At 39.7% G+C, this 24,203-nt stretch overlaps 2 protein-coding genes across 2 annotated transcripts in view; one reads left to right on the top strand and one right to left on the bottom strand.

The window, feature by feature from the left end:
- vps52 (VPS52 subunit of GARP complex) overlaps positions 1 to 3,934 on the top strand; it is a 65,180-nt gene extending 61,246 nt beyond the window's left edge. The window contains exons 19-20 of the mRNA XM_079879279.1: positions 2,160 to 2,278; positions 2,382 to 3,934. Of these exons, the coding sequence (XP_079735405.1) occupies positions 2,160 to 2,278; positions 2,382 to 2,528 (266 nt within the window). The 3' untranslated portion in view covers positions 2,529 to 3,934. The remainder of the gene's footprint in view (positions 1 to 2,159; positions 2,279 to 2,381) is intronic.
- A 3,807-nt stretch (positions 3,935 to 7,741) lies between these two features.
- st3gal1l3 (ST3 beta-galactoside alpha-2,3-sialyltransferase 1, like 3) overlaps positions 7,742 to 24,203 on the bottom strand; it is an 84,064-nt gene continuing 67,602 nt past the window's right edge. The window contains exons 5-7 of the mRNA XM_079878107.1: positions 23,548 to 23,593; positions 20,183 to 20,302; positions 7,742 to 11,665 (exon numbers count right to left, since the gene is read on the bottom strand). Of these exons, the coding sequence (XP_079734233.1) occupies positions 11,501 to 11,665; positions 20,183 to 20,302; positions 23,548 to 23,593 (331 nt within the window). The 3' untranslated portion in view covers positions 7,742 to 11,500. The remainder of the gene's footprint in view (positions 11,666 to 20,182; positions 20,303 to 23,547; positions 23,594 to 24,203) is intronic.

The following is a 24,203-nucleotide window of genomic DNA, read 5'->3' on the forward strand; positions in this document are numbered from 1 at the left end:
CACACGCTAACAAAACAAACAGCTCCTAAAAACAAAAAAGCTGATGACATGTGCTACGATGCCCTCTTATAATTCCGGGTGCTCCCACTAATGACATCATGGACTTTCGCCAACCAATCAGATTGGAGTGCTTTCACATGTGCTCCACACATCGGATACGCTGATGGTGTCCCCATAGCATCCATCCAAGACGCAGTGTAGAGTTCCTATTCGAAAGGGGACTAGTTTTGAAAGATCTTTTCTGAAAAAAAAAAAAAAGTTTAACTGAGTTAAAACTTTTGTTAAAACTAAGTTTGCTGCATCAGACCCAAAAGGGCCATTTTTTTTAAGCTAAGGTGTGTAATATCTGCATCGCTATCATTAAACACAATTGCCCCCTTTATTTTTTTATTTATTTTTTTTTACATATATTAAAATACAAATGTTTTTTACTCTTAAGTATAAATTGTGTGGTTTTTTTTTTTTTTTTTTTTTTTTCTAGTTTGACTTGTATCTGGTGTATGTTTTCTTTTCAAATGCTATTTAATGTTGTCACCCAAAAATGAAAATACTGTCATCACTTACTCACGCTCATGTTATTCCAAACCTGTATGAGTTCCTTTTTACTGTTGTACACAAAAGAAGATATTTTAAAGAATGTTGGTAATCAGACTGATTGTTCTGATTGTCAATGGCACATTCTGATTTTCATGGTACAGTATAGTGCATATATTGCTACCCTGTCTTGTGGCTTCAGTGCTCCGACAAATCACAGCAAATTCTGCCTTAAATTTATTCTTCTCAGTTGTAACCTGTCTTTCCCTTGAAATATAGTTCCTTTACTAGATCTGATTTAGTTTTATTTAATTATTAGAATCCTCTCTGGAACTGTCAGGTAGCATGTAGATTTTTGTTATCAAAGGTGATTTTGTCACAATCGTCTACTACAAATTTATTTATCTGCACTGTGTTGTCAAAATGAGGCCAGAATTTCTTATTCCCTGTCCTTGCAGGAAAACACGTGGGTCACAAAAAATGGCAAGTACAGATGACTTGCCATATACCCGTCAGTAGCTTGAGAGCTCAACTCAAAGAACAGGGTATGTGACATTGCATTTGATGGCTGTGCCTGTTGCCCTTGTTGACAACACAACGCAATGCAGCGTTTAACGCAAAAGGACGCTTGGCACCTGCAGATGACATCCTCTTTGCTACCGAGAATTATTTTACTTTGCCTTTGAGCTGTGTTACACTTTAAGACCAACCATTATGGAGACGAAGCCTTTGAAAAGATGGAGGAGGACAAGCATAGAAACACAGCTAAAGGGGCAGAAGTTTGGGCTTTAGAGCTTGCCCATTGCTTAGGCCTGCCAGCCACAGACACGTCACCTGACTGCGTACAGCACTCACATACCATATTCAAAGACTACTCTGACCATTTGTTTGAGAAATTGCAGCAACATAGCCATTGAAATTGTAGCCATTGACTTCCTACTATCGTCTACTGTCTGATTACCAACATTCTTTGAAATATCTTCTTTTGTGTACAACTGAAGAGAGAAACTCATACAGGTTTGGAACATCTTGAGGGTAAGTGGTGACAAAATTTTCTTTTTGGGGAGAAGTATCCCTTTAATACTTTTAGCTAGGATGAATTATTTAGCTAAGGTGAATTAAATTAAATTCATATTTAAATAAAGAATGACAGCAAATACTTGCGTTAAATACATGCTGTTCATTAGAACAGTCCTGGGGGAAAAAACATGTCCACACTTCCACAGTTTAAGCAGCACAACAACTAATAAAAATTAGAATAAAGGTTTAAAAGCAAATCTGCATAATAGAATGATTTCTGAAGGACCATGTGACACTAAAGACTGGAGTAATGGCTGCTGAAAACTCAGCTTTATCATCACAAAAAAAAAATACTTAAAAAAATTATTTTAAATGAAATTAATATTTCACAGTATTCATGTTTTTACTGTATTTTTGATCAAATGAATGCTGCGTTGGTGAACAGACTTATTTTAAAAACTTAAAAATCATCCTGTCCCCAAACTTATTAATCATATTACAATGTTTCCATCAAAGGATGCTCCTAGAAACACCCACAGAGGTCTGGGAGAATCCCAGGAATCTGCATCTTTTTAAGAATTTGTCTGCCTATATCTGTTTGTCAGCTCGTATCACTCAGTTGGTGCGGGGTTTCTCCAGCACATGGAAGCAGTCTGTGGAGGCCCTGAGTCAGGATGTGATGCGTTCCTTCACCAACTTTAAAAACGGAACCAGCATAATTCAGGTACAACCTTATGAGACAAATCTCGTGACGGTTTGTGTCCCAATTAAGTTATTTATTTTATGCATTTAAATGTTATGAATTCTTGTCTGGTTGTATTCACTAGGGAGCACTGACCCAGCTCATCCAGTACTATCATGGTTTCCATAAGGTCCTCTCCCAGCCAACATTCCGCAGTCTGGCGGTGCGCTCTGAGCTCATAAACCTCCATCATCTGATGGTTGAAGTCAAGAAACACAAACCAAACTTTTGAACTCGCACATTAATCATCAGCACTTATTGGCCTAAGACTGTCAGGAAATATTTGCTGTAGTCGCACTGCTAAAAATCATTCTTTGGGAGTACCTAAGAACATACACATTCATATAACAATATATATTTTCCTGATAAGCAAAATTGTGTAAAACTGAAGACTAATTTTCAGAAAATCTATATTGGATGGTGAGTGTAATATGTCTTCTGTCACTGACAGAAGTTCTGTCAACTTTTTAACTTAAGCAAAACAACAGTGCAATTGTTTCACAACAGTTTTACAATCTTAAACTTTTTTCCTAAACAGGTAAATATATCTTGTCCTAAAGATGTTTAGATTTTCTGGAAAACAAGGCAGAAATATTAAAAGTCTGATATTTTGCAGTTTAGAGCTGAAGCTATAACAGGACTTTTAAAGGCTGATTTTCAGTAGATTGTGATTTATATCAACAAGTATCTAATATATTGAGCACTAATCTAATTATTTGGTCAGTCTTATTTTTTAAAGGATAATTCACCCCAAAAATTTATATTCTGTCATCATTTACTCACCCTCATGTTGTTCCAAACCCTTAAGACTTTCGTTCATCTTCGGAACACAAATGAAGATATTTGAATGAAATCTGAACGTTTTCTGTCCCTCACAGCTACGCAACTACCACTTTGACGCTTCAGAAAGTACATAAAGAGATTGTAAAACTAATCCATATGAATTGTGCGGTTTAGTTCAAATTTTCTGAAGAAACTAGATTTTATTTAACCAAACCTGCTTGATGCGCGAGAACAAACCTCTTGCGGAAGCTCAAATTTGCTGTGCAACACACGAGAGTGAATCTCATTGGTTCTCGCACATCAAGCGACATGCTTGAGATTCCGTTTACCATAACTTATGTGTGCATTGATGAATGTTTATATGTGAATAAAAGCCTATATTCAATCTGTTCAGCATCTAAAGTGATCATGTCTCTTCAGAAAATTTGGACTAAACCACTCAATTTATATTATTATTTTTTTTTTACAATCTTTTTATGAACTTCTTGAAAGCATCAAAGTGCTAGTTAAGTAGCTGTCAATGGAGGGACGAAAATTTCATTAAAAATATCTTCATTTGTGTTCCGAAGATGAACGAAAGTCTTGCGGGTTTGGAACGACATGAGGGTGAGTAAATGATGACATTTCATCACATTGACATGACATTGACATTTTTGGGTAAGCTAACCCTTTAAGTTTGCTGATAATTTGATTTCTTTCTGTGTTTATGTAAATGCATTTTTGGTCTGACAACAGATCTAAAAATGTCTTTTTGTTTTCTCTGAAAAGTTCTTTATGTAGGCCTATGCGCTGTTGTATTGACAAATAAAAGCATTCCAGGTCTCAAAATAAGAGATATTGAATCAAAAGTCTCTGAAAATGTTCCCATCATTTTGTCAATCTGTTAAAGCGTGTGTAAAAAAACAAGGGCACACATTGGCCTCACTATTTTTTTGTTTTGTTTTTATGATGGCAATGAGTTTGAAGCTACATTGGACTTTAAGGACTTTTTTCCATTTACAGGCACTAAACTTACAATTACTAAATTTGATTACATTTTACTAAAGAAAAAAATGTAAATTGTTTTAGAATGCAAATAGCCTCGTACATATTGGTATTTAGCTATGAAACTAAATCCATTCTGCCTTAACCATTTATTGCTCAAAGAAAATTCAATTGTACACTCACCTAAAGGATTATTAGGAACACCATACTAATACTGTGTTTGACCCCCTTTCGCCTTCAGAACTGCCTTAATTCTACGTGGCATTGATTCAACAAGGTGCTGAAAGCATTCTTTAGAAATGTTGGCCCATATTGATAGGATAGCATCTTGCAGTTGATGGAGATTTGTGGGATGCACATCCAGGGCACGAAGCTCCCGTTCCACCACATCCCAAAGATGCTCTATTGGGTTGAGATCTGGTGTCTGTGGGGGCCATTTTAGTACAGTGAACTCATTGTCATGTTCAAGAAACCAATTTGAAATGATTCGAGCTTTGTGACATGGTGCATTATCCTGCTGGAAGTAGCCATCAGAGGATGGGTACATGGTGGTCATAAAGGGATGGACATGGTCAGAAACAATGCTCAGGTAGGCCGTGGCATTTAAACGATGCCCAATTGGCATTAAGGGGCCTAAAGTGTGCCAAGAAAACATCCCCCACACCATTACACCACCAGCCTGCACAGTGGTAACAAGGCATGATGGATCCATGTTCTCATTCTGTTTACGCCAAATTCTGACTCTACCATCTTAATGTCTCAACAGAAATCGAGACTCATCAGACCAGGCAACATTTTTCCAGTCTTCAACTGTCAAATTTTGGTGAGCTTGTGCAAATTGTAGCTTCTTTTTCCTATTTGTAGTGGAGATGAGTGGTACCCGGTGGGGTCTTCTGCTGTTGTAGCCCATCCGCCTCAAGGTTGTGTGTTGTGGCTTCACAAATGCTTTGCTGCATACCTCGGTTGTAACGAGTGGTTATTTCAGTCAAAGTTGCTCTTCTATCAGCTTGAATCAGTCGGCCCATTCTCCTCTGACCTCTAGCATCAACAAGGCATTTTTGCCCACAGGACGGCCGCATACTGGATGTTTTTCCCTTTTCACACCATTCTTTGTAAACCCTAGAAATGGTTGTGCGTGAAAATCCCAGTAACTGAGCAGATTGTGAAATACTCAGACCGGCCCGTCTGGCACCAACAACCATGCCACGCTCAAAATTGCTTAAATCACCTTTCTTTCCCATTCTGACATTCAGTTTGGAGTTCAGGAGATTGTCTTGACCAGGACCACACCCCTAAATGCATTGAAGCAACTGCCATGTGATTGGTTGATTAGATAATTGCATTAATGAGAAATTTAACTGGTGTTCCTAATAATCCTTTAGGTGAGTGTATCTCCAATCCAAAAATGTATCTTATGACGCAACACCTAACTTATGATGCAACATGTCACATGGATGTCAAATGGTTAAATGGATCAAAAAAAGTTCATAACTTTTGCCAACATGGTCTAGACTAGACAATGTGTGCAAAGTAGTGGTGGGCATCAGTGATGCGCGGGTTGATCCGAAATGAGCGGGTGCCTGCGGTCACCCGCGGTTACGAGTCATCCAAAAATATTTTTAATGATATTCGGGTCGCGGTCGGTCGGGTCGTTTGAAATAAAGATGCCAATTAAACCTTTGTCATTTATATAGTTCTAGACACAATTTTCTATGAATACGTTTTAAATTTAATTTACACTTATTGGCTGAATAACTGGCGCGAAGATGACGCACGAGCTCAGTCTGCAGGTAGAGATGGAGGCGGCAAGAGAAAATAGGTGAAGACTGGGGAGTGGAAGCTCCGCAAATACACAAATAGAAAGAGCAAAGTGTGGGAGACATTTGCCGAAATAATGAAAGATGATGACCAAAGTGCTGGCTTTGTCATGTGTAGGCTACTTCTTGCGATGCTATTTACACATTTGATAACCACAAAACTGGCACGATCAACCAGGCACGGCGCCAGGATTCCAGTTTTGGATAAGCCAGACCAATTGTGGGTGGGCCTTAAATTATAAACGTTAAATAAAATAAAAATAAAAAAACGTTATCCAATCACTGCTTAACCTAATAAAAAAATATTGACTAATATAGCCTACTGTTGTATTATCTGTGCGTATACATAATATAGATTTTAATAGCTTGATGCTCTTTAAATATTGTGTTGCATTGTAAAAGTAAATCCTCGATCGCTCTCCATGGTTCTGACCAAAGAAGAGAGCTTTGGAATCTCCATTATGCATATACCTGGGCTGCATTTTCCGATAACATTGTCTCTTAGCGCGCTGCGATAACTTAACTAAAGGTATACTACCAGTAAAGGTATATCATTGCTAGGCATCTTCAGGGCTATCATCCACTCGTGAGGAGGCGCTGAGAGGCAGAGGCGCTGACGCCCTCCTAGCAACGGCGCTGTTTTTGGTAAAACATGATTTTGACGACTTCATTAAGTTTTGTTTTATAGAAAACTCTTTTTAAAAGATTTTCGTTTTGTATAAATTGTATCTTAATTTTGATCAATGTTTTATCAATCAATTGCCCGTATTTATTAAATAAGAAGCAAATATATAGCAGACAAAATAAGGCGCCGGTACTCGATCACTGCATGTGAACTGGAGGGCGCCGAAACTCAGCTTGTGCCTCACAGATTTGATAAATATAGGCTATATATTACAGAAAGCTTGAAATGTCTACTTTTAAACGAAAATATTCAAACCAAAATAAATAGGCTATACTCTCTGATTATGTAGGCTAATCCATATGAAATGTGCATTTCTCTCTGGCGTTCATGGCGAGTCCGCAATCTCCGCATTGTCAACTTCATCTTTGCAGCGACACAGAAAACACCAGTTTATTACTAAACAATTAAATGTCTCCTTGCTAATTTAGACACATTCATAATCATTAGGCTACTTTAACCGGTTCTTTGTGGCAAGCTTTATGCGTGCGGTCATTACGCTTATTCCTGTAGGCTAGCCTATTTAAGTAATTAATTTAATATAAAGGGGCGATTTGTCCACGAATGGCTTAAATGAACAACTAGTCGACTAGAAAAAAAATTAGTCGGAGGCAGCCCTTATTCCACATATTTTCGAACCAGCAGGCCATCTGGGTTGGGCGAGCGACCGTGAGCGGAGCGGAATATTCAGAAATGCGCTCTCCGCTCACGAGCTCTGATCGGAACAAACCCGAACCTCACTGTCTGCTGAACTTGCGCAGAAACATCAAAATAGACATAGCCAGCTTTTTAAAATTGTTTTTAAAACTAAACATTTAGACTATTTTAGTACAAATTATGAGCTTATATTGACGATTTTTATAATTCTTGACAAAATTAGAATATTAAGTTATATTAAGACGCTACGATGAGCATTATAGCTACTTTAAAAAAAATGCGGGTCGGGTACAATATTTTCTTTTTCGTTTTTTGCGGTCCGAGTTGCGGGCGGGTTAGTTGAAAACGTCGGTCGGGTGCGGTTTGTTTATACATTGACCCGCGCATCACTGGTGGGCATAGATTAATTTTTTTAATCTAGATTAATCTCACTGTAATCTTGGAATTAATCTAGATTAATCTAGATTAAAATGGCTCATTTGAATTCTGCCGAAGGCATTCAGAATATGTGTGCAACCCAAATAATGACTAAAGGGCACGTGTTTCTTAAATACAAAGTGACATTTAAAAGAACTTGTGAAGAAATGCCAGAGATTTTTTTTTTTGTTATTATTAAAACTAACATAATAAAGTATGATTTGTTGTTTTTTTTATTATAATTTTTTTTATTTACTTTGAGCAATGATGGAGCTATAATAGACTCTTCTTATGAGCATATAAAACAAAACAGCTCCTTGGAAAAAATGAAATGTAGCCTAATATTGTAGTAGTTATAAACAAAGGTCTATTTTTAGTTCAGATTAACATTTGAGGGCAGCAATTTTATTCATAATGTCAAAATAAAACCAACGTAATGTTACTTGAAAGCATTATAGCCTACTATTCCTGCCAAACTTCCATGGTTGCAGTGTTACTACAGTAAATCCATGGTAAATGTTGCAGATCTGTGGACACCGGATAGTTCATTCATGGCACAATGTTTCTTCCTGGCTTCCACACACTGTTTGATCCGTTAATAACGGAGAAATGTGAATGTTTCTCACTAGATCTCGCAGCGATGTTATTACTTCTGTGGCGAATTCAAATGCTTTCTTTACTGGATCTCTTAGCGCTGTGTAGTAACAGTGTCGCATGATCACGATCGCCTCGCGCTGCTTTGGTCCAAACTGATAAACAATGGTCCGTCAACCACACAATAAGGAGTAGCTCAGTTTCGTTCCGCTTACATTACGTTTGCCATTTGATGTCAGACAATGTTGTGGTCGCGCCAGTGTCTCTTACATTAGAAATAACAAAATTTTGGCTGGCAGGAAAAATGATCCAACGAACCGTTCGGTTTGAAAATGCGTACCGAACACCGAACCGAATTCGGCTATGTATACATCCGCGCTAAAATATCAAGGTGAAAGTCATCATAGCTTGCATAGTATAGACCCAGCTCCCAACCCAACTTTGAGAATAGATTAACGGCGATATTTTTTTTATCGCCCGATAAGAGTCTCACGTTAACGCAGCACGTTAACGCCGATAACGGTCCACCACTAGTGCAAAGCTTAGTGAAGATCTGACAAATGTCCTAGGAGGTGTTTGAAAAATTTTTTTTGAAAAACATAAAATTTAGGAAAAAGGCAACACAATTCAGAATAAACTAGAATTTTGATACTATCATGCATGTTTCCGGAGTTATTATCAAATTGTAAAGATGCACAAACTTGTATCCGATTTCCACAAAATGTTGTACACAAATTCATTTTCACACAGTGTATGACTATGTCTATTTTTGTGATGGTAAACCATTCAGATTTAAAGCTACACTGTGTAACTTTTTTAGTTGATTCTTAGCAAAAAACACTTAGTTCTTTCAAAAATATATGTGTTCATTAATGTATATTTACTTCTTTCAAGTAATAAAGTATTCTCGTAAGTTTATAATCTGCCATTGAAAGTACATACGGGTGAGGGGTTCGAATGCTGGTCGCCATGTTGCCCCTCCATCTTGAAGCTACATTAGCCAAAGAGGGACATACCTGTAAATTCAAGCTTCGCCTTTCGCGCTTTAGTGACACAGAGACGAATGCGAGGGGGAGATTACTCGCGACTGCCGGCAGATTTGAAAGATTGCTGATGGAGGATCACGCCTATTTTCGAGGACATGTAGCAGAGTCGCCAAGGAAGCGAAAGAGAGAATTAAAACGTCAACGCGACAGGCAAATCAGTCAATACTGGAGTAACTTTTCCCAGATGGAAAGAGCTCATGAGGAGCAAAGATTTTAAAACGGACGCCGAAGTTGCCTGCTTTCTTCTCGACAGGTAATTCAGCCTATTTGTGTTAATTTAAAAGTTTTATAGTTGCTTGTCTAACCATAGCATGGTTGTGCATAACGCCAGAACGACCTCTAGTATAACTTGTGTTACTTTTCCTCGCGTCAATGGTGAAAAAGTATTGTTTACCTTGTAACATAAATCTGTGCTGCGACGGATCACAGGTGATAGTTTTAAAGGCGCAATTGGATGAAGTTGAACTGGAAGCCATGTTAATCTTGGAATAATACGGCCACCGTAGGAGTTAAAACGCCCTCGAAATTGAAAGGAACAGAAACTAATATTTACTGGGTAGTCATATACAATTTCACCGCTAGATGGGGGAAAATATCACACAGTGTAGCTTTAAGATTTAGAGAACGAACCCTGCTCAAGAAGGCACATGTACAGGCCCGTCTGAAGTTTGCCATTAAACATCTTATGATTCAGAGACCAAAATTGAGCTCTTTGGTATCAACTCAAATCGCTGTGTTTGGAGGGAGAGAAATGCTGACTATGACCCCATGAACACCATCCCTACGGTCAAGCACGGAGGTGGAAACAAAATGCTTTTGGGCTCTTTCTCTTGTAAGGGTACAGGACGACTGCACATTAAGGTCATGGAGTGGCCTAGCCAGACCTTAATCTTGTAGAAAATCTGTGGATGGAGCTGAAACTTTGAGTTGCCAGGCGACAGCCAAGAAACCTTAAGGATTTTGAGACTATCTGTAAAGAGGAGTGGATCAAAATTCCTCCTGAGATGTGTACAAACCTGGTGACCAACTACAAGAAATGTCTTACCTCTGTGCTTGCCAACAAAGGTTTCTCCACCAAGTACTAAGGCATGTTTTGGGGATCAAATACTTATTTCACTTACTGAAATGCAAATCAATTTATAACCTTTATATAATGTTGTTGTTTTTTTTCTGGATTTTTTGGTTGATATTCTGTCTCTATCCATTAAAATAAACCTCCCATAAAAATTATAGAGCCTTCATTTCTTTGTAAGTGGGCAAACTTACAAAATCAACAGGGGATCAAATAATTATTTTCCCCACTGTAGGGACATCCAGAAACCACAGACAAATGGTAGAGACCAAAGAAAAGCAAGAAGAGATCAGCGCACACAGTTGCAGTGTTAAGATACAAGACTTTAGCAAGATAAGGCTGACAAAGAGTGGTTTAAATACATTAAGCCTGTATGTAAATGGGTAATGATGTTTAATAACAAGTTGTGGATGTGGCAAGAGTAGCTCCTGTAATAAATGTACTGTAAATTGTACTGTAAGTATAAAGAAAATGACTGCTTACTGTGATTGGGTTTTCTCTTTCACTAAGTCAGAACCAAATATTTCAGTAGTATAATGGATTATACCATGTTAATTCACATTATGTAATAGCCACAGTACAGACATTTGGATCCCTCCTTTAAAAAAGTAAGATTGTCCTCCTTCTACTACCAGCTATATTTTACTTCTATGTATTCCTCAGCTGGTTCACACTAATAGACTGGCACCCATACAGCCAACATTCAATTGAAAACCCAGTAATGTGACAAATGCCTCATACACTTACTTGATGGCATTTAATGGTCCAAATAAATTAATTAAAGTTAACAGCAGATTATGTTCTAATCTTCATACCCACCTCATTTAACAAAGACACACTATAACATAACACATATTCCCCATAATCTTTCCCTCCATTGGTAATAATAGCTGTTACATATCTGTTCCTTGTTGATAACTACTCAGAATCACATGTATGCCATCTGGTAATGAGAGCAATTCTTATGTTAGAACATGACTCTGGATGTGTTTGTATATTTATTTGAGAAAAACAACATATGTTTTAGGTGGTACTGATTACTGAGCATGCTGCCTGTACATAGCCTCTGTTTTGTTCATGATGACCTTAAAAAAATGTCTTGACCATGCATAATATTAAGAATACTTAATAAATGTGAAATTTACTGCAATGTCACCATCCTGTATACAACCGTATTCCTTTTTTCTCATGAAGCTTAAGTGCAATACGATATTCATAGCTTCCTCCATGATTGCCAGCGTTACGATGATGCTTATTTTGTTCAAAGTAATGATGCCAGTTTCCATTTTCATCTGCTCCAAACCCAAATACACTCACCTGGAAAAGAAAAAAAATAATCATATAAATAAGTGGCAACCAAATAATGTGTGCCTTCAACAACAATGTGACCTCATTTGTATTCATATATATTTGTGAATATAAAGTGGACATTTACATTTGGAACCCTTTGTAAGAGTGTCAGAGGTTCAACCTTTTGGCGCTTTTCCACTACACAGTACCAGCTCGACTCGACTCGGCTTTGTTTGGTTTTCCACTGTGTAAAAGTTGTACCTGTACCTGCTTCCAGGTACTTTTTTTCGTACCACCTCCGGCGAGGTTCTAAGCGAGCTGAGGCGATACTAAAATGTGACTTGAAAACACGGCAGACTGCTGATTGGTCAGAGAGAATCGTCACTATTCACTGCGTCATCATTGCACGCGCCAGACGGAGTATCCTGAATAAAAAAACAGCAAAAACATCCAAAAACAGCATACACTCGATTTCCTCCATTGTCCTGTGTGTGGGTAGCGGGTGCCTCGAGTCACGGCAGTTTCAGTTATTGTGGAGGTACTATCTGCAATGGAAAACGGAGCGAAAAGCGAGCCGAGGCGAGTCGAGTCGAGTTGAGCTGGTACTGGTAATGGAAAAGCGCCATTTGACACAATCCCATAGCTGGACTGTCATTTAAGTTTGTTTGAGATAGACTTAAACCGATATAAACCGATGATACCGGTATTAGCACTGATTGGATGCTAGGTGGCGCTAGCCCTACACATTAACGCAAGGTACTGTTTCTGAACTATGCACTGTATTTTTATTTGAACTAAAAATTTAATTGAAACTGAAAAAAGGGGGAACATTAAAAATTTACAAACTTAAATGGTTAGTTTAACCAAAGATGAAGGACACATGCAGTGGGGTGTCAGAATATAGAGCGCCTGTGTGTCTTCTCCTTGGGTCCTGCATGATCTAAAACAGTTCTCAACTGGTTTGGCCATGGACCCAAATCTTCCCATGTTCATGAAGCCGTGACCCAAATTTTTAGGAATTTGAACCAAGCATATTAATTACCCAAAATGAAGTTCCGTTCCTCTTTACGTAACATATACATACATTTTAAGAATATCATTAAGTCTGATGAATAACAGTACAAGGTAAGGCTATTAAATAGTAGTCCAAAACTGCTTAATACACTGATTCCCAACCTTTGTCCTGGAGTACCCCCAACACTGCACATATTTGATGTCTCTCTCATCTGACACACCCATCTGAGGTCTTGGAGTCTTTACTAATTAGTTGATAGGTTGAATCAAGTGTGTTTGATTAGGAAGACATCTTGTGCAGTGCTGGGGGTATTCCAGAACTATAGAGTTGAGTACCACTGAGTTCCTTCATATTTATTAATACAATAAAGTTCATACTGTAAGTTGGTATGAGCAACCACAGTCATCAAAGATATATAGAAAAAAGTGAAAATAAAGTGGAATTTTGGAAACTACGGAAATGTCTCGGTTAGGTATGGTAAACCTCGTTCCCTGAAGGAGGGAACGGATACGTAATCATTCGTTCGTGACCGACGAATAGGAATCTCGCCAGAGAGCCAATGTACTTTGAGTGTAACTAAACGAGCCAATGAACATTGGCCTGCAATGATTTGCAACAGCTGCTCTGCCTCGCAGAGAGGGTACATAATGAGCAGCAGGTGCATTGCATCTTCAGGTTTTCGCTGAGGAGTACAGGAGTTGTGGTGACGGAACGCACGTCTCCATTCCCTCCTTCAGGGAACAAGGGTTACCATACGTAAACGAGACGTTCCCTATCAGTCGGTCACTCTCGACGTACATCATGACTGACGAATAGGAATCCCTACCAAATCGCCACAGCTGCTGCCCCCTTCCAGTGCCCTGTGAAAGCCTCCTGCCCCTTCTTGCCTGGAGGGATGATAGGAGAGGGCTTACACAGAGAGTGTCTGTCACTGTTGTTCCGTGGTAACCTATACGGTGATACTATTGGATAACACTGAGAAAGTGTGCCCTTTCCGTTAGGAAGGAGCATGCTGCGGAAGCCACGTTCTTCCCCGAAGGAGTTATGTGGAGATATACAAATGGACTAACCCAAAGGTTTTACTGCATATCAAATACTGGGGTGACTTAGCCCAAGGGAAAGACATGGGCTTTAGTTTATGAACAGCCATGGAAGAATCCACATATGGGATCCCTGCAGGGTCGCACATATGGCACCCAGCCTGCCCCAACAGGGCAGGGGGCGCAGGAGAAGGCTTGGTTGCGTTCTTGAACTACGCATTGCTGCCCGCTGGCAATAGAAGAGGCGAATGAGAGTGGTGAGGATTCTCTCCTCCCACTGCTCTCCGGGCCCTCTTTGGATCCAGAGATTTTTTTTTTTTGAGAATTTGGGTACCACTGTGACTCTGACCACAACCACAACGCATTGACCTTGATCCCGGTTAGTCAACATGCGTAGCTCAACCCCGGCTCAAAACTACCCTTATGCATTAAGAGTGCCTTGGCCTCAAATGCAGGGTGGAGGTGGTCTGCGCACAGAGGGAAAGAAAACTAATCCAGATTTTTGCATTCCATATTTTTGGCACCAATATAGCTCCATACTGTCAAGTTTTCCAATGCACATCTGGTAAAAGACCCGGGAAAGCATGGCTGTCAACTCTGAATCTGAGTCAGCATAAGCACACACCATTACAGTGGGAAGCTCAGCATCACCCTCATTTCCAGAGCATAACAGCCCTCTCTCCGATGCAGCGATTTTTGCCCGGCGGAGGCATTCGCTGATCTCCATCGTCTCCCAGAGTGTTGAGCAGACCTGCGGCTGTGCTTTTACACACACACCGCTTACACACAAGCGGTGACTGGCCAACAACAGAGGGGACTCAAGCTTTCTGGAGAAAAAAGAGTTGCGACTGGCATGTGATGACGTGGCCATGTTCCCATATGAAAACATGAACCACCCACGAACACAGTCTCAACACGTTTGCCCAGGCATGTGAAACCGTGATTGTGGCCGTCAGTGAGGATAAGAAACGACTGCATCAAGAAACACACGGGTGGAATGTCATCTTTAGAAAGACGGAACTCACACCCATGTAAGCTCTTTTAGGAGACTCGCTCTCTCAGTGCTGAGGCACACAGGGGAAAAGATTGCGGCAACACTGACAGGGAATTGCAGCCTGTAGTGTCCACTCACTCTCGTTGAAGGTGCAACTCTTATTAGCTGTGATAACAGCCTTTTAGCGTTCCAAGGCCCCATCCACACTACTGCGTTTTAGTTTAGAAACGGAGAATTAAAACGAATACGATCTCCGTCCACACCAGCATTTTAGCTGCGTATTAGAATTGATCTCCGTCCACATTAAAACTCTATTAGAGGAAAATAAGCTGGTTTGTTTGAATGATGGGTGTGGAACAAGGATATAGGTTCATACGGGAATGGAATCTGTGTTGGATTTGACACTATAGTGTCTAACACTCTGGCTGGAAAGTGTAATTGGAATATATGAGAAGAGTCTACAATTAGGAGTGTTCACTACCCAGATCACAACAGTGGATATTGAGACAGATAGAATGTCAATACAAGGAAGAAGAAGATGCATATTGGGAATAGTTTAAGTGGCTGCAATTGATTCAAATCAAGAAACTGAAAACTTGAATGAGAAAGTTTGTGCAACTATCCTCGTGGCAGCATTAGAATCAATATTGAAAAGCAGAGGGAAAATGACAAGGAAAGCTGTTCCACGGTGGACAGACAAGTGCAAAGCTGTGAGAGACAGAAATAAGACTTACATTTCTTAAAGGACACCTATTATGCTACTTTTATCAAGATGTAAAATAAGTCTTTGATGTCCCCAGAAGTTGTGAAGTTGAAGCTCAAAATACCCCACAGATCATATTTTATAGCATGTTAAAATTTCCACTTTTATTGGAGGTGAGCAAAGACACGCCATTTTTGTGTGTGTCCCTTTAAATGCATACGAGCTGCTGCTCCTGGCCCCCATTCTAGAAGTGTGCGGAGCTTCAAAAGCTTGTGCTCCGGTGGCAACAAAACATGACAATCTCACACAATGAAATGTCAGAAACTGTACTAGCAGTGTTCAGTTCGAACCGGTGTCGGGCAATGATGCCTACAGAGCCAGAGAATATACAGTATGCTGCATAGAGATAGAACAGGTATAGTTTAGTTTAATCACAGTTATAACATATGTTGTCACATTGCTTTTATCCACTACAAGTCTGTTGTGGTGTACCCTGTCCAAATGGTGGCCAAAACATTGCTAGTCAGTTTTATGAAGTTTATTGTACATCACACAAAAGATGAGGCGACCATTTTCGCTCCAGAAAATCACTGTAGGAGTTGAATAAATCACAGTACAAGAAGTGTGCATTAAAGTCTTATCAATAAGCTCTCTTTCTCCCTTGTATTATCATCAACATACACAGCGAATAACACAAAACCACTTGTTACAACTAACAGTAAACAAATATATACAGACTTTATGCCTTTTCGGGGGGTGCTTAATAAACAAGTAAACATTATATCCGTAAAACAACTCATATGAACTGTTGTGTTCATATGAGTTGTGCACTATTGCGCACTATTCCCTTTCATTACTGCCGTGAGCAGTAGTTACTGATCCATCCTTGAGTAACCACTTTTTACCAAAGCCTGTGTTTTGTATTGTCCCTTTGTATTGACCCTCGTTCACAGAGCAGTCTGGAATGAAATGATCTGTGCAGACATAAACGAATTTAGGTATATTTTGCGCATTACCTTCAAAAATAAAATAAATTCACTGCGTCCTCAGTGGCTCGGATGATGGGAGAAAATGAAGACTCTAATGTTCACTCTTACATCCAACAACAGAACACCTGGATTGCTTACGAGACATTATCACTACAGCTGCTAGAGCGCAGAGAAAATGGCGGATAGCGCACAACTCGCTGAGGGTGGAATCTATGGTAATGCAGGCCTGTCAGTCAGAGGCCGTGGGCAGGCCTGAGCAGCCTGATTTGTGTGGATTCAGAAAGATCAGGCTTGAGGATCAGTAAAGTGGTTTTTAATAGAAATCAGGAAATAAACAGAGATAATCCAATAAACAGACGATGATAACTTCCAGGTAGTAACGTTAACACAAGACAAGGCACAGAAGCTAACTGAGGTTATAAATGTAAAATTCACAGTTTCTCTCCATCACCTATACGAATGAACGATTTTGCTCTGCACCTCAATTTCTCATCAGATTTTCTGTCCAATCAGACAGTCCAATCATGCTGTCTAGATAGAATATTAAGCATCTCACCTAAATTATAAAAATACACTAAATCTGTATCTAAGATCAGTCGCTTTTTCACACATTTTCTCAAACACGAATCACATGCACAATCTTGTGTAGTCCACAATGTATCCAACTCATTTAAATTTTAAACAGATTATTGTATTTTAAAGCACTATGGACGAGAACAAACATTAAAGGGGTGGTTGATTATGATTTCACTTTTCTAACTTTAGCTGGTGTGTAATGTTGCTGTTTGAGCATAAACAACATCTGCAAAGTTACAACGCTCAAAGTTCAAAGCAAAGGAAGATATTTGCTTTTAAAGAAATCGTTTTTTAAGGAGTACAACTACATGACATTCCTCCCGGGTTAGTGACATCACTAACCCTCAAATTTACATAAACCCCCATGAGTCCATGTTGAGAAGAGGAAGAGTTGTTATAGTAGAGCACATTTGTGAGTATACTCAAGCTGTTGCATCCGTCTTTTCACATGCAATACAGTATGTAACACAAATGCAATGGCATGTCACTCTGTATGCATCTTACAACAGTTCCCACAGAAGTGATTGTATACTGTAGATTATCATGACAGAATATGCTAATCAATGACTTGAAGATAGTTAACTCCACATCAGTAGCATAAGCATAAATTCATCAACTAACCATTCAGAAACATCCAGTTGCATTCTACATGTTGTCACTTCTTGAGTCTCTACGGTGGCCGAGAGAGCTCAACGTGCAGCAACTGAAGAAACCACATGCAAATAGAAAAAAACACATGCAAATAGAAAAAAACACCCGCAAATTAAGAAAACATCATCAGTTTCACAACACACGTGTGCTCCAAATAACACAACCAAATACAGAAACGCGCTGCAAAAGTTCACAACACAACCAAATACAGATTGCGCTGCAAATAGCACAGACCACAACGGAAGTGTTTCCAGGGGAACCAAATAAGTGACGAACCCGGCTGGGACGTGCTTATTGCTTGTGAGCATCCCTATGCCCTGCTCCCTTCGAAAGGCAGACGGTAGTGCTCTTGAAGAGGGACTTTGGAGTGAGCAGGGCACTAGTGAGCCATTATGTAGCCGTTTGGAATGCACTTAATGAAGGGAGCAACGAAAGACACCGTAATTTCCTCATTATTTTCACCTGGGATGTTCCCATGACAACGAAGCACGGAGTCCATCAGCTGAATAGCTGTTCTTACGACAGAAATATAATGCTCTAAACATAACGTTTGCAAATAAATATAGTATTTTTTACAAAAAAGCTTTTAAAATATGCGTTTGTAACGAGGCGAACAAGACGTGAGGCGTGCGGATCCATGTGCAAGCTTTTATTTATAAACATAGTAAACAGGCAAGGGTCAGACCACGGTAAACAGGTATGGTACGGACAAGACACAAGAGAGATCCTAGGGCAAGCGTGGGTCTACGATCGGTGAACAATATCAAACAGGGCAAGGCAGAGAGATAATCCAGGTACACAAGCAATGAGGGGCAAACAGAGTCCGAAGGGCAAGCAAAGGGTTAATCCTGGAAACACAGGCAGATATCAAGGCAAGGCAAGGCAAGGCAAGGCAAGGCATAAAACAACTGAGTGGGCTCCGTAGAGTAGCTGTCGCTAGGATATGCACTATACAATACTCGGCCATCACAGAGGGATAGTCCAAGGCTTATAAAGAGTGTGTGATTGGGTGATAGTGATTGTGAGATAGTTCTCAGCTGTGAGCGTGATTAGTGTAATCAGCTGTGTGTGTCGTCTGTGCAATGGATGATGGGCAATGCAGTCCAGTGTGCTGTGTGGTGTGAGAGTCAACATGATGGAGAAGCGACCTCTGGTGGCTATCGGGCGGAAGGCCACAGACCGGATTCGTGACAGCGTTATATATCTGTGTGTGAGTGTCTCAACTTTATAACTTTGGACCCTACATTACTTAACATTTCTTATGAAACTTTTCTTTATGAAAATTTAAACATAATATGAAAAAAATGTAATCTCTGTATGTTTTGCAACAACAACAACAACAACAACAAGGCTTTTGATCCCATTAACCTCCAGACACTGAAGGATGTGAGCGCCAAGCTCAAACCTTCATTCTGCTCAAGTGATATCATTCACCCGAGATTTTTAAAATTAATCATCAACTCGGTGGGTCCAGGTATGGTATCTCTTATTAACAAGTGTCTGAACACTGGCTCTGTTCCGGCCAATCTTAAAGTGGCTACGGTCACTCCTCTGCTCAAGAAGCCTTCACTGGATCCTTCTGTTTTAAAAAATTACCGGCCCATCTCTGTACTACCTTTCATTTCCAAGTTGTTGGAGAAAATCGTGTTGGATCAACTCCAACACTTTTTGTCAGATAACTGTATATGTGAGGTTTTTCAATCTGGGTTTAGGACTGCCCACAGCACTGAGTCCGCTCTCTTGCGAGTGCTAAACGACATTTATATCTCTACTGACTCTGGAGACACTGTGGTTCTAGTTCTCCTTGATCTGTCGGCGGCTTTTGACACCGTTGACCACCCGACTCTGTTAGCTAGACTGGAGACGTGGGTGGGCATAAAATGAGTATTTGGAGCACACGTGTGTTGTGAAACTGATGAAGATGTTTTCATAATTTGTGGGTGTTTTTTTCTATTTGCATGTTTGTTTGTTTTTTTTCTATTTACATGTGTTTTTTCTATTTGCATGTACTTTCTTCGGGTGCAGCGCGTTGAGCTCTCTCGGCCACCGTAGTCTCTCCATCATTGTCCACACACACACACAAGCTCTTAAAGCTCCGCCCTCTGTGCCAGGAGCAGCAGCTCATTTGCATTTAAAGGGACAGACACAAGGGACAATTTTAACATATTATTTTATTTTGTGCTAAAACTTCACATACACACTGTGGGGACATCAGAGACTTATTTTACATCTTGTGAAAAGGGGCATTATACCACCCCTTTAAAAAATGGTTAGACCGCCTCAGCATTACAAACAGCGCTGACATCATGCATTGTAAGTCATGTACCAGCCTAAATTACAAGTTTTTCAAACTAAACATAATAGTTCAGATTCATATTAAATCTAAATGGCGAATCTATTACACTTTATATTTAAGACACCTTTTAAGACTTAGCTTTTAAATGTTGCTTAGTCAAGCTATGACAAGTATAATTTACTGCACACAGGCTTATTCTCACTACCTCAATTATTTGTGTGTGTTATAACAAAGGCACTTTCTTTTAATATTCTATAATTTGATATTCTTTGAGTTTTACCTGGTCACAGATGTGCAAGGCAAATACAAGTGTAATAAAACCAGTGGATGGATATCTGCCATGTTTCTGCAGCCAGCGCTCTTGAATATATTTCAGAAAACCAGGATGGAGAATCATCACCTGAGGCCACAGAGAGAATTCACACCAGAAAAATTAGACAATCATTATATTTATGTGTTATTCAAATATAATATTCAAACAGGTCTTGAGAGTGAATGCCTGATAGGTTGTTTTATTGGTTGGTAAATACACTGAACGAAATTATAAACGCAACACTTTTGTTTTTGCCCCCATTTTTCATGAGCTGAACTCAAAGATCTAAGACTTTTTCTAAGTACACAAAAGGCCTATTTCTCTCAAATATTGTTCACAAATTTTTCTAAATCTGTGTTAGTGAGCACTTCTCCTTTGGGGGAGACTGATATCAGCAGTATATGGTGTGATCTGGTGTGACCACCATTTGCCTCACGCAGTGCAACACATCTCCTTCGCATAGAGTTGATCAGGTTGTTGATTGTGGCCTGTGGAATGTTGGTCCACTCCTCTTCAATGGCTGTGCGAAGTTGCTGAATATTGGCAGGACCTGGAACACGCTGTCGTTGTCAGAGTTCTGTCACATGCGTTTGGGTTACATCTTGGGTTGGTGACAGAGCTCTGGCATTCCCGGTTTGTCATGTGTTTGTGTATAGTCTGGTTTGTTGTGAGCACATGGCTTTCCTTGTGCCATGTGCTCTCCTGTCAATTGTCTAGCCCCTCCCATCTTGTTACCTGATCATTGATTAATTTGCCTCACCTGTTTTCCTCGTTACCCTCTTTTGTTTGCTTCCCTATTTAGTCTCCCTGTGTTTGCAGTCCTGTGCTGGTTCGTTGTCTATGTTCCCTCGTGTTCTTGTTTGATGCCATATGCCTGTCTTGTTTTCCCCCACGGGGAGTTTTGGTTTGTGGTTTTGTTTAATAAAGATCCTGAGTTTCCTGCACATGAATCCTCGCTTCACTATTTACCATTCCGTGACAGTCGTATACGCTGATCCAGAGCATCCCAAACATGCTCAATGGGTTGCATGTCCGGTGATTATGCTGGCCATGCAAGAATTGGGATGATTTCATCTTCCAGGAATTGTGTACAGATCCTTGCAACATGGGGCCGTGCATTATCATGCTGCAACATGAGGTGATGGTCGTGGATGAATGGCAAAACAATGGGCCTCAGGATCTCGTCACAGTATATCTGTGCATTCAAAATGCCATCAATAAAATGCACCTGTGTTCGTTGTCCATAACATATGCCCGGTGTTGGGGAGTATGGAATACATGTACCGGTGTTACGTATTCAGAATACAAATTGTGAGTAACTATATTCCGTTACAGTTACAATTTAAATAGTTGGTATTTAGAATACAGTTACATTGTTGAAATCAATGGATTACATGACGATACTTCTCTGTTTCACGAGTTTATTCACTCTCTAAATAAATTAAGGCAACTCCATGCATTTCCTAGAAGCCCCAATATGAAAACAAAAAAATGTGCAGTTTGCGTGATCAGTCACAAGTCACAACCAACCTTCTTTCAGCGTCTAAAGACTCCACCTCCAACCTGAAGAAGTATCTTAAATTAAGTTTTTTTATTATTACTAGCCAGGGGTAGTCGTCTGCTGTAGTTTTACTGGTCACCTTGCTATTTTATAGTTGTATCAGGTAGCTACCTGCTTAGTTGACGTGCGACTTTACATTCTCCTATGTGCTGATTTACTAGCCCCAGAGCCGTTGAAAGACTGACTAGCCCCATTTGACAAACTGTTTGAGTAGCCTTTGTTGTTACATTACCAAGAAGTAATGTAACATAATGTTGGTTTCTCAATATAACATTGTTTCATGTGGGTAAAATTATATTTGGTGGCGTAGTTTAAAACAATTATATTATTTTGCCATCATCACATTCAGTTTGAGTTTCTGTTTTATTTTGATGGACCATTATTAGTGTGTCATTCTTAATGAAAGAACATTAATGTGAATATAGTCAGCTGTAACAATCTTGAAATTTTTTATGGAATGTTTCATATCATCCTTATGTTTTTATCCTGTAAGATCAGGAAAAGGGTATGGGAAAATGCAGGTTTCATTCTGGTGCCTTTATTTAAAGGTGATAAGTTGAAACACTTATGCACTAAGTTGCTCAGTGAATTTTTTTTAGATGTAATGCCAAATTCTGTACAGAAACATAATATTTTATTTGTCTATTTGTCTCTACAGCAAATTATAATATTTTGCACTTTCAGCGAGACTTGGGCCTAACACATTCAGCCAGCTGGAACAGAAAAACACACCGGAATAGGCCTGTTTAGTAAGCAGGATTTGATGGCCACATTCCTACACTTATAAAATGCAATTCAATGTGGAAGTAATCCAAGTATTCAGAATACGTTACTCAGATTGAGTAATGTAACGGAATACGTTACAAATGACATTTTTGGGCATGTATTCTGTATTCTGTAATGAAAAACGTTTTGAAAGTATCCTTCCCAGCACTGCATACGCCTGCCCATACCATAACCCCACCGCCACCATCGATCCACAACGTTGACATTAGCAAACCGCTCACCCACACAACGCCATACATGTTGTCTGCCATCTGCCCTGTACAGTGAAAACTGGGATTCAACCGTGAAGAGAAAACCTCTCCAAAGTGCCAGATACCATCGAATGTGAGCATTTGCCCACTCAAGTCGGTTACGATGACGAACTGCAGTCAGGTTGAGACCCCGATGAGAACAACGAGCATGCAGATGAGCTTCCCTGAGACGGTTTCTGACAGTTTGTGCAAAAATTCTTTAGTTATGCAAACCGATTGTTGCAGCAGCTGTCCGGGTGGCTGGTCTCAGACGATCTTGGAGGTGAAGATGCTGGATGTGGAGGTCCTGGGCTGGTGTGGTTACACGTGGTCTGCGGTTGTGAGACCGATTGGATGTACTGCCAAATTCTCTGAAAAGCCTTTGGAGATGGCTTATGGTAGAGAAATGAACATTCAGTTCACATGCAACAGCTCTGGTAGACATTCCTGAAGTCAGCATGCCATTTGCACGCTCCCTCAAAACTTGCAACATCTGTGGTATTGTGCTGTCTAATCAGCATCTTGATATGCCCCACCTGTGAGGTGGATGGATTATCTCGGCAAAGGAGAAGTGCTCACTAACACAGATTTAGACAGATTTGTGAACAATATTTGAGAGAAATAGGCCTTTTGTGTACAAAAAGTCTTAGATCTTTGAGTTCAGCTAATGAAAGATGGGGGCAAAATCAAGTGTTGTGTTCATAATTTTGTTCAGTGTATATTGAGGCACTGATTGACTGAGTGCTGCTACTCACCTTGTCCCTGTTTGCTTTTATTGTGGGGTTTACTGGAACATATGTTCTAAAGAAAAAAAACAAACAAACAAAAAAAAAAAAACAAAGGGGAAAAATGCTATTATGACCAATTTTTAACAATTGCAATGCTTCTAGGGCAAACTTCAAATACAATATGTAAATATATAAAGCTGGTCAACATAAAAAAAAAAGAAACGAGGGAAAAAATCTACAGGCTGAAGCAGCAGAGTGGGCACTGTTGAAATAAAGTGATGTCTTTATGATGTCTAAAAGTCATGTAATACACTCACCGGCCATTTTATTAGGTACACCTTTGCTAGTACCGGGTTGTACCCCCTTTTGCCTTTAGAACTGCCTTAATTCTTTGTGGCATAGATTCAACAAAGTGTTCCTCAGAACATTCCTCAGAAATTGTGGTCTATATTGACATTATAGCAACATGCAGTTGCTGCAGATTTGTTGGCTGCATATCCATGATGCAAATCTCCCGTTCCACCACATCCCAAAGGTGCTCTGTTGGATTGATATCTGGTGACTGTGGAGGCCATTTGAGTACAGTGAACTCAATGTCATGTCCAAGAAACCTGTTGAGATGATTTGAGCTTTGTAGATTGGTGTGTTATCCTGCTGGAAGTAGCCATCAGAAGATGGGTACA

This window comes from Squalius cephalus (assembly GCF_949319135.1).
Source record: "Squalius cephalus genome assembly, chromosome: 8".
NCBI classification, from domain to species: domain Eukaryota; kingdom Metazoa; phylum Chordata; class Actinopteri; order Cypriniformes; family Leuciscidae; genus Squalius; species Squalius cephalus.